Raw genomic sequence first — 12,024 nt, 5'->3', positions numbered from 1 at the left:
GATCATTTCATAAGTTCCTGTGAATCCTAAAATTCTGTGATATCAGTGCATGTGATATTTTAACAGGCCAAATTATAGTGTATATCAGGCTCTTGGGTTCCTATTTGATATGCTCTAAATATGTTCACTGTTTAGACTTGATTTAGGAAAACAGTATGATCTCTTTAACTGGATAGTGAGGTAGCCTGGCTTTGAATCTGGGCTCTGTAATTAATTAGTCAAATAACCTTGGGTAAATTATTTAATCTCTCTGTGCCTCACTTTCCCCATTTGCAAAATAAAGGTAACAATAGAGGATTTTTACCACCCGAATGGGTAATACATATAATATGTTTAAAACTGTATCTGACATAAGACCATAAACATAATCCCTAGTCAAAGTACTGCTTCTTAGATAATTACACAGGTGCTTAGCACAGGTCCTGGTACCTCTGTTTAAACTCCCTACTCTTTCTATCTTTAGACTTGTTTTCTTGCCACAGGATATCCTCAACACATGGGGTTACAGATAGGAATGATCAGCAAATAGTAGAATCAGCTCCAGGGCAGCCCAGCAAAGAAGCAAATACTGAACTTAAGAGTAGTTAAGGGAGACTTCTGCTCTGATTTGAAAGCCATTTCACTGATCTTGATATTCCCAGGGCTGGCATATAGTTTTGCACACATTTAGGATTCAATATTTATCTCTTGCATGTCCAAATGAAAATGTAATACATTTCAAAATTTGCCTTTGTTGACTACTATGAATCGTTTCAACCCTTAACTCCCTTTCCACACAATTTACCTCCTTTCGGTATCCATTTCTTCCAGGTCCTCAGAGGCAGATGTTGATTCTGCCTTTGTGGATTTTAAGAGGAAAAATCAAGGGAGTGGAATTAACCGCCCTATGCAAGTACTGTTTTATATGTGTTCTATGTATGTCAACCTCTCCTGGACTTTCACATGTCACTTTCCATTCATTTAAAAATTCCTGCTGTACATAGTGCATCTGTCTTTCAAGTATGAATCTGATTGTTTTAAACTGATCTGCCCAGCCCTCTCCTTCTACTTCACTAACGTCCATCAGGTCCCCTGGCTTCTGAAGGGGCCCAGAGCAAGAAGGTAGGTGGGGGCTCTTGTATCATATATGGAAATATAATGTGATAATGATTTGTATGGCTAGGCTTGAAATTAAAATTCTTAGGCTCTTTGACAATCTGTACTCACACTGCAATGGGAACACACCCCAATGTCTGGTTGCTTCTCTTCCCACACAGGGCTTTATCTCTCACTACTAAACCTCAAGCCCAAAGAATGCTGAAGAACTGATGCTTTCAACTGTGGTGCTAAAGATGCCTGAAAGTCCTTTGGACAGCAAGGAAATCAAACCAGTCAATCTTAAGGGAAATCAACCCTCAATACTCATTGGAAGGACTAACACTGAAGCTGAAGGTCCAGTAGTTTGGTCACCTGATGCGAACAGCCAACTCATTGGAAAAGTCCCTAATGCTGGGAAAGATTGAGGGCAGAAGAAGAGGGCATCAGAAGATGAGATGGCTGAATGTCATCACTGATGCAATGGACGTGAACTTGGGCAAACTTCAGGAGATGGCGAAGGACAGGGAGGCTTGGTGTGCTGCAGTCCATGGGGTTGCAAAGAGTTGGACAGTACTGGGTGACTGAACAACGACAAACCTCGAGCCAGTGTATGTGAGCAGACACCAGCCTGCCTCATCTCGTAGGTTTTGAGGAGTGGACACCAAAGACCTGGTTTGCTTGTAAGATGATGACCTAAGGAAAAGGTCCAAGCAATCCTAGGACCAATTGAGCAGGAGATTTTGGCGTTCATGGTACCAGAAGAGAGATCTAGAACAAGAAGGTATGTCGGGGATTTGGGGTGGTCATTGCTGCAACCGCACTGCAGTTTAACTCTTCCCTCTGCCCAACCATGCATCCTTCATCCTTCCACAGGGGATGATCTGAGGGTACTCGCTAATACGCTGACTCAGGAACTCAATGCTGGCTGTGGAAGCTCACTTCTAAAGAAATCAATATAAATATGTCAAGAGAGGGTGTGCATTGGGAAGATGTGCCTGGAGGGTTGAAGGAAGTTTTTGACCTCAGCTAGGCGTCTAAAAGAAGAGTGGTTTACCACAGCTTAGCTTTAGGATGGGGGCAAAAGGAGAAAGAGAAGGTATGAGTCAGAAGGAGCAGCTTGCTCAAATGCACAGAGCAGGTCTGGGAAACTGGAAGCAGGTGACTTGGCCTACTGGTGGGATGGAGAACAGGCAGTGGCTTGAAAGCCGGATGACCTCAGGTTACCAGACAAAAGCAGAAACTCACTTGCACGATTTCCTAAGTGCAGTGGCTTAGGATAAAGCTTTCTCTTGAAATCGTACTTACTCTACCGTCTTCTCTCCAAAGCTTCCTGCTGCCCCTACCAGCACCTGGACTGCGCTCTGGGACAGAGTCTCACTCCCGTATTGTCTCTGGTAGCTCGCCTAAAAGGAATGTTGAATCAAATCGTTATATAATGTGGATCAGAGTGACAACTTATGGAAAAATAACCCATGAGAGAGAAGTCAAAACCCAAAAATAACTTAGTATCTTTATTAAAAAAATTTTTTTTCAGTGGAGTCTAGACCATGAGGTCAGTGCAGAAGGTACATCTGAGTTTTGTGTGGAGTGAAACAGATTATGCAAGAAACTAGGTTCCTGATAGATGTTAATTACGTTTTCAAAATAAGTGGAGTTCTGTGGCCAAATGAGCATGGGAACTGCTGCAAATTACCCCCACCTTAGAAGTTCATAATACATATTTGAATTTTAAAGCCTCTGAGAAATTTTACAGTAAGGGATCCTGGTTTATGCCTTTCTTTAACTTCACTTAGCCAAATATTTTGACAACAGAACTCTCTTGTCTCCAATCTATTCCCAGCATGAGATGACCTGCTGCTATGGTGCAAAACACATTCATTCATTCATTCAGGCCATATACTGAGAGCCCACTCAGCTTCTGTGTGCTGAACACTGTTGAGAATATACTTCCTGATTTGGAATGTATGATATGACTAAAGATTCCCAGTTCCATAGAAGACATTCTGTTTGCACAATTATTTATGAGCAATGAAACATGTTTTGCTCTTGGAGAATACTAGAAAGAGATAGAACTAAATGTTAGTATGAAAGATCAAAAAACTAGTTGTCCATAATAACAAGAAAGCTAAGCAACACAAGTAATTGACCAGTTCAATACTAGAAAAATGTTTATTCTTAAATGATCATTGGTACCAATTTGTAAGAATTTAGAGAATGGCTGATTCCTAAAAATAACCGCCATCTACGAGCTCCCTAATATACTATTGGATTAACATAATAATTTTTGTTTTACACAAAATTATTTAATTCTTGCAACAGCTTTATGATGAAGGTATTCAAATCTGTATTTGATAGATGGGAAAGATAACAATCCTCAAGGAGTTAAGTAGTTTTCTCGAGACCACATTAGAAGCTCAGTTCTTTCTGAACTGAAAGCCTGTCCTGCCTTCCTCCAACCACATCGTGCTCTCTGCTTTGCCATTGTCTTGCCACGCTATGCTCCCCCTTCAAACGCACAGCAGTGGAGGAGATATTGCTCCCATTACCCTGAACTGGCTGAGATTTAAACAAAGAACTCCCAAAGGTCTGAAAACTATAATAGCCAATTAATACTGTTGGGAGCAGTGAATATTAGAATGGGGATTGCAGAAATCAAATCAAACCAAGATACACATGAAAATACATCTAGTACAAAGAAGGACTAAAAATGTACAGGTGAGATGAAGATCTGGAGAATAGAACAGAGCGATTCAATGCACTTTGAAAACAGGACTTCTGGATTAAGACCTAACAACACAAAATCAATGAGGATATAATAGTAGAAATAGGAAAAAATTAAAGGGAATAAATAAAAAAGATACAGAAAGCATGTATTATAGAAAATATAGGATATCACAGGAGGAGGAATTTAAGAGGTCATTTGGATAGCATGTTTCTCCTTCTACAGATGGGGAAAATAAAGAAAAAAGAACAAGTTCTGAGCCACATATTGTATTAATAATGAAAGCAAGACACAAAATAGAGTCTCCCACATTGATTTTAAGGGTTCCTGAATACTATATTTTCCTCAAAATAAAACACCTTCTGCTTAAGCTAATTTGAGTGGATTTTTTTACCTTTTCTTTTTGCAGAGAAACAGATTCCTAAGACAATGCTGAACTTCCCTTTACCTTTGTAAACCATCTATTAAACTGCGCAGGTGAGTGTAACCAAGATGTATTAAACAAGGGAGAAAGTTTTCAGTATAATTTTAGCTAATAACTTAATTTTTTAGTATAGTACTGGCACAAAAAAACAGACAAGTAAATCAATGAAACAGGTAGAGAGCCCAGAAATAAACCCATGCACCTATGGTCAATTAATCTATGACAAAGGAAGCAAGACTGGGGAAAAGACAGTGTCTCTAAATAAGAGGTGCTAGGGAAGCTGGACAGCTCTATGTTGAAGGATGAGATTAGAACATTTTCTCACACCCTAGATAAAATACAAAAACAAATTCAAAATTAAAGGCCTAAATGTAAGACTGGAAACCACAGAACTCCTAGAAGAAAACACAGGCAGAACACTCTTTGACATAAATTGTAGCAACATTTTGGGGGCTCTGTCTCCAAAGGCAAAAACAAAAATAAACAAATGGGACCTAATTTAAACTTAAAAGCTTTTGCACAGCAAAGGAAACCATTGACAAAATGAAAAAAATCTACTGAATGGAAAAAAATTAAAAAGTGATATAAACAACAGGCCAATAATTTTAAAAAATGGGTACAGCAACGAAACATGTATATTATCTAGGGTGAAACAGATCACCAGCCCAGGGTGGATGCATGAGACAAGTGCTCGGGCCTGGTGCACTGGGAAGACCCAGAGGAATCGGGTGGAGAGGGAGGTGGGAGGGGGGACCGGGATGGGGAACACGTGTAAATCCATGGCTGATTCATGTCAATGTATGACAAAAACCACTACAATATTGTAAAGTAATTAGCCTCCAACTAATAAAAATAAATGGAAAAAAATGGGTAATAAAATACTAACTATTTGTGTTGACAGGAGACGTCTATTGGCCAACTCCATTGCTTCAATGTTAAGGTTATCATCTATTTCCTTGTTACAGTGTAGACATTTCACTTTTTGATGTTCTTTTGTTTCTCCTTGGCCCAACTAAATAAAATACAGATCAAAACAAAAAAATAGTACATGAACATTAATGTATTGTTTAGCACAAACCTCAAGCAATTCACATACCAGTTTGGTTTAAGAACTCACAGAAAATCTGCTAGATACATTAGAATGTTCAGATGAGTTTTGCACTTACACAGTCATCTAGAAGGCAAAATAATTGCCAGTTTGTTGGGGAAAGAATTACATCATATCTTTACCTTTGTATGGCATTGGTAAAAGTTTACGAAAACTACTGCGTTTTTGCTTACACCTTAAACCACTGGTTCTGAAAGTGTGGTACCCCAGCACTGTAGCATCACCTGGGTACTGCTAGAAAGGCACATTCCCAAAGCCTGCCACAGATCTGATGAATCAGAAACTGTCCTGTATTTTATAAACACATTTCATGATTCTGCTACAGCTAAAGTATGACAACACTTGAAACTAACCACTTACTGTAGAATAAAAAGCGAAGATGGCTGTTAGGAGATGGGAATATGGATACCTCCATTTTGTAGATGAGAAAAGTTGAAGCTTAGATAAAATACAAGTTTTATAAAAGATCACAAAGCTATTTATTAAGTAACAAAACTAGGATATGAACCCAGATTTTCTGAGTCCAAGGACAACATTCTATCTGTAATACTGAAATATCTCTCATGTCTGCATCATAAAGAAGAGAATGTAGTTGTTTATTTATCTGCCCTCTGAAACAGATCAAGTACCAGAGTTTGACCTTAACTTTGAGTCTGCATTAGAATTAGCTGGGTAAATGGGTTAAAAATACATATTCCTCAGACCAACTGCATCAGAATCTCCTGGATAGAGGTTGGGAAATCAAGGCTGTGTGCTCTGTCGCTACAGTCATATCTGACTCTTTGCGACCCCATGGATTGTAGCCCTCCAGGCTCATCTGTCCATGAGATTTCCCAGGCAAGAACACTGGAGCAGGCTGCCATTCCCTTCTCCAGGGGGTCTTCCTGACCCAGGGATCGAACTGGAGTCTCCTGCATTGGCAGGTGGTCTCTTGCGTTGCAGGCAGATTCATTACTGCTGAACCAGCAGGGATTCCATATTTTGAATAAGGTTTCCAGGTGATTCAAATGCAGCCAGGTTAGAAAAAGGCCAGAGTTAGATATTGAGAACTACTATGAAAAAATCCTCAGATTTGACTTGGTACTTTTCTTAACCAGAAATCCTATCAATATTCCTGCAAACATAGGACTTGATTCTGGGCCTCCATCTAAAGCCTCAAGCACCTCTTGCAGGTTATAAAATGGAGTTTCGCAAATCCTATCTCATAGAAACCAATTATGTCTACATTCTTAGCAGCTGTCCCCTTATATTGTGTGATGCAGAAAAACACTGCAATGAAAATTGGACATGATAGGCAATGACAAACCAGAAAAAACAATGAGCAGATCATAGGACAACTTTTATTATTTCTCCAGCAGTCATGACTGCTGATGAATTATGTTCTCATATATGAATAAGAAGTCTGACCATGGAGATTCTAAAATATGTCTCAGAAGTAGGTGATATTTCACTATATCTAATCTTATGATACTAGCTTTTAATTCTGTTTTATGATAAAAAGTAACAGTAACAATAAACCAAGGCTTAACAAGTACTTCAATATATAATAGCCTAAATAAATACAGAATACATGCTGTCCATCCTCAGTCTAGCAAAAAAAAAACCTGTTTTCTAACGCTTACTCTCTTCTTTTTCTACTGTCTTTTAAAAGTAGCTCTCATACACTATTCTTTCTTTTGAATTTACAATATTCAGTTCAGTTCAGTTCAGTCACTCAGCCATGTCTGACTCTTTGCAACCCCATGGACTGCAGCACACCAGGCTTCCCTGTCCATTACCAACACCCAGAGCTTGCTCAAACTCATGTCCATTGAGTTATTGATGCCATCCAGCCATCTCATCCTCTGTCTGCCTCTTCTCCTCCTGTCCTCAATCTTTCCCAGCATCAGGGGATTTTCAAATGAGTCAGTTCTTCACATCATGCGGCCAAAGTATCGGAGCTTCAGCTTCAGCATCGTTCCTTCTAATGAATATTCAGGACTGATTTCCTTTAGGATTGACTGGTTTGATCTCCTTACAGTCCAAGGGACTCTCAAGAGTCTTCTCCAACACCACAGTTCAAAAGCATCAAATCTTTGGGGCTAAGCTTTCTTTATAGTCCAACTCTCACATCCATACATGACTACTGGGAAAACAATAGACATTTGTGATATACTCAAAGTGTGTTTTGGGGGGGAGGGTCTTCCTTGCTAGCTCAGACAGTAAAGAATCTGCCTGCCAATGCAGGAGACCCAGGTTCGATCCTTGGATAGGGAAGATCCCACGGAGAAGGGAATGGCTACCTATCCCCATATTCTTGCCTGGAGAATCCCATGGACAGAGGAGCCTGGTAGGCTACAGTTTATGTGGTTGCAAAGAGTTGGACATGACTGAGCAATTAACACTTATTTTTCACTTTCATATACCCAAAAAGGTTGTCACTTCTACTTTGTCTCACAGTGATCACAAAATTCCCTAAGAATTGTAAATTAATATTTACAACATTCATTCTTAAGATGAACCATATCCACTTTGAAGGAATAAACAAAAGATATCTTTTGTTAATAATAACAAAATTTTGTTTTGGAATAAACAAAAGTAATATTTAAAAAATATTCCTTGCTTACTGCATATGGGTTTTGAAGTATAATTGCTTTCTCAACTATGTTCCAGTCTGCATTGGCAAGGTCTCTGTCAAGTTTGAGTGCAGAGGCTACAGACTTGGTTAGTTCTTGGAAGTGCTGGAACGTATAACACAGCGACTTATACTTCGTCGATGTGACGTCACGAAGACCTTTGATAAAAAGAGCACATTTTATAAATGTTGGACATCATTTTGGTAGTATGTACAGAATATATGCACATATACACAAATAAATTTGTAGGAGATACATATGTAGGAGGTATAGATATACCTATATGTACACAGAAATATATGCACTTATATAAATTTCCTATGTATATGTAAGATCATATATATATTTGATGTACATTTATTTATCTCCATATATATATAGTTGACCTTTGAACAATATGGGATTCAGGGATGTCAACCCTCCATGCAGTTGAAAATCTGCATATAACTTTGCAGTTGTCCCTCCATATCTGTGGTTCTGCATCCTCAGTTTCAATAAACTGAGGTTCGTGTTGTACTGAAGTACATATGAAAAAAATTCACATCCACTTAAAAGTGGACTGACATAGTTCAAATTCATTTTGATCAAGGATCAGTGGTAATATATATATATATACCTCATAAAGGTTTGAAGGACTCTTACTATCAATCAGTGCAAGTAAACAGATGCTCTACAATAAGAATTTTAGGTTTATTTAGCTACTAAGTAGAACATCTGATGGGCTTCCCTGGTGGCTCAGTGATAAAGAATCTGCTTGCAATGCAGAAGATGTGGATTTGACCCCTGGGCTGGGGAGATCCCCTGGAGAAGGAAATGGTGACCCACTTCACTATTCTTGCCTGGGAAATCCCATGGACAGGATCTGATACTCTGCAAAATGTTAATCTGTTCTTCTTACTTTACTATGTTAAGGCCCAGAAAAGAAAAAAGTAAATGGTAAAAAGGATATGGCTACAAACATGAGAATGAAGATTCAATATTACCCATAAAGATGAAATTTAAGATTGGTTAAGAAAATGCCATATGAATGAAACAGAAAGGGTGCTAGAGCAGTTAAGAGTAAAATGGATTAAAAGCATTAGAGGAATTTATTTTTAGTTTGTTAACTGCCATTACTGAGTTGTGTGATCTTAGACAAGAGCTTTTAACTCTTTAGATTTCAATTTTTCGATTGTTAAAAAGTAGATTGAAGCAGTCATACTGCATAAAGCAGGTGCCTCCTAAAACTGGTATTTCCGCTCCTGCTCTCTTCATAGGCCCCAATCAGCTATCCAGAGTTGTCTTTTTAAGGACCTTATTCATAAAATTACACTTACTTGCTTAAAACCAACCAAGAAATCCATTTACCTCTTAGAATAAAATCTTAAAATTCAAGGTCTTTCATGATCTAGCTCTTTCCCTACCTCTCCCATCTGGACTTCCTCCACTATTGACATAGTTCTCAAAGGTTCCAGCAGCTTACCTTCTTTTCTGGAACACGCTTGGTTTCTAACCTCTTCAGGAACCTACTGCATGTTGTATTTCTACTTTCTTCACATGTGGTTTGAGCACTGTCGTGCACCAGTGACACTCTGATATTACCTTATTTGACTTGTTTAGAGTCTGTCTCTCCTCTCTCCAGTTTAGCTTCGACAATTCAAACTTGTCTGTCTTCATAATGCATCACTATCAGCTAGAATAGTGCTTGGCATATAAGAGGCTCTTAATAAAAAGTTTGTTGAATAATTAAATAGACATTGTATTATTTCACTTAAACTGGACTAATGTAAATAGGTAATCTTATTTATAAGATTATTGCTTATTGGCTTAATGAACTTATTGGCCTTAATGATTCATGTGACTTTATATTGAGATCCAATTTCCTTTTCAATTAGATACCTTTGATTTGTATTTATATAGCTTTCTTCTTCATTATTAGCAAGTCTTTAGTATATTTGGAATATTTTTCTCTTTACTCAGGAATTAGCAGGGCTTACCAAGTTTAGTAACTGCCATTGGCAAAATAAATCTATTGACAATCAAGGTAATCAAGGACACTGACACTCCATGAAATAATATCTGGAATAGAAAAACAAACCGAAGTAAGTTTTCATCATAATTTCATATAATATACTCTATATTTACCAGTGTAAATTAAGCTAAGTTGTACTATGTCAATATTTGGGAAACACAACGACTTGCTTTGACAAGTATTTATACACTTATAAAGACATTAGGAAAAAAATTTTGTTCTTAATTTTGGTTTCTGAGCTTCTTGCGTCCTGGGAATAGCCCTGTACTTTATCAATTCTCGTCCACCACTTACACTTCTATGTACATAGCCACACAGTTCTCTGTTCAACATTACCAGCACATCTGTGTTAAATAATTCTCTCCACCTAGAAGAAACGATACACGGCCTTGGTATGTTTGTTCTACCACATACTTTGCGTCTCTGGTATCCCTTCATTACCAGAAAAAAAGTGAAAGTGAAGCTGCTCAGTCCTGTCTGACTCTTTGCAACTCCATGGACCATACAATCCAAGGAATTCTTCAGGAGTTGACAACCTTTTCTTTCTCCAGGGGGGTCTTCCCAACCCAGGGATCGAACCCAGGTCTCCCACATTGCAGGTGGATTCTTTACCAGCGTTACTAGAAGGGAGGAGCAATTGATTCCTTTGGTGTCACTTTTTTTTTCCTCCTCTTATATCTCAAGTTAGTCTCCACAGACAGATGAAGAAACACTTCTCAGTCTGATATTACATATTTCCATGGATTTATGGAATTCTAACTCCAGGAATTTATTTTAAACTCTTGGCTAGTCCTCTATTCTTTTGATACAGATAGAAATTAGAGACGAAATGTGAAACACACCAGAGGCTTTCACGGCTGCACACTAGGATCACTTGAGAAATTTTAAATACTGGTGCATAGGACGCTCTCACTGAATATTCTAATTTAATTCCTCAAGGGGGCCACCCCTGCACTGCTCATTAGGAAAACCAAGGTGTAATCTACACAGAGTGAAATGTGCTTGTGCATCTGATAAGTTTTGACAGTGCATACACCCATATTACCCTCAATCCTTTCAAGATGTATGATATTCTCTTATCCTCTAAATTTCCCCAGTGCTGCTCCAATCAATCCTCACCAGACAAGAGACAACTACTGTTTCTATTTCTATAGATGGGATGTGCCAATTCTAAAATCTTCGTTTAAACTGAATATTATACTTCTCATTGTAGTTTTAATTTGCATTTCCCTAGAGTAATGATGTTGAGCATTTTAATATGCTTAGTGGTATATGCATTTCCTTTTGAAACACTTGTTCAACTCTTTTGCCTGTTTTAAAAATTGGGTTGCTTTTTTGTTACAAAATTGTAGAAATTTTGAAAATTATATTCTGGGTAGAAGTACATTGTCATATAGATGGACAACAGACACATGAACAGAAACTCAATATTGCCAGTTATTAGAGAAATGCAAATTGAAACTACAGTGACATATCACCTCACACCAGTCAGAATATCATAGTTTAAAAGTCTATGAATAATAAATGCTGGAAAGAGTGTGGAGAAACAGGAACTCTCCTACATGGTTCGTGGGATTATATCAATAAATTGACGAGTCCACAATGGAGAACAGTATGGAGATTTCTTAAAAAGCTGAAAGCTGAGCTACCATATGATTCTGCAACCCCATTCCTGGATATCAATCTGGAGAAAACTCAAATTCAAAAATACCTGTGCCCCAGTGTTCACTGCAGCACTATTTATGACAGCCAAGACCTGGAACCAACCTAATTGCCCATTGGCAGATAAATGGATAAAAAAAATGTGGTACATATATATGGTGGAATATTACTCAGCCATAAGAATGAATAACACCATGTGCAGTAACATGGGTAGACCTAGAGATTAACATACTAAGTGAAATAAATCAAATGAAGACAAATATCATATGATATCACTTGTATGTGGAGTCTAAGAAAACTACAGAAAATGTGCATATCAGATATATGATATATGTATTATGAGTACTTCCTCTCAGTTTGTGACCACCTTCCTTATCCAGTTCAAAAGTTATCTTTTGATAAACA

At 38.0% G+C, this 12,024-nt stretch overlaps 1 protein-coding gene across 4 annotated transcripts in view; it reads right to left on the bottom strand.

The window, feature by feature from the left end:
- SLC9C1 (solute carrier family 9 member C1) overlaps positions 1-12,024 on the bottom strand; it is a 103,342-nt gene that overhangs the window by 44,209 nt on the left and 47,109 nt on the right. For all 4 annotated transcript variants that reach the window (XM_070454896.1, XM_070454897.1, XM_070454899.1 and 1 more), the window contains 4 exons: positions 9,923-10,004; positions 7,938-8,104; positions 5,110-5,235; positions 2,383-2,480 (listed from right to left, as the gene is read on the bottom strand). In XM_070454896.1, coding sequence (XP_070310997.1) covers positions 2,383-2,480; positions 5,110-5,235; positions 7,938-8,104; positions 9,923-10,004 — 473 coding nt within the window. The remainder of the gene's footprint in view (positions 1-2,382; positions 2,481-5,109; positions 5,236-7,937; positions 8,105-9,922; positions 10,005-12,024) is intronic.

The sequence above is a fragment of the Odocoileus virginianus genome, chromosome 25, assembly GCF_023699985.2.
Source record: "Odocoileus virginianus isolate 20LAN1187 ecotype Illinois chromosome 25, Ovbor_1.2, whole genome shotgun sequence".
Taxonomy (NCBI): domain Eukaryota; kingdom Metazoa; phylum Chordata; class Mammalia; order Artiodactyla; family Cervidae; genus Odocoileus; species Odocoileus virginianus.
This window is presented reverse-complemented; position numbering and strand designations above follow the sequence as displayed.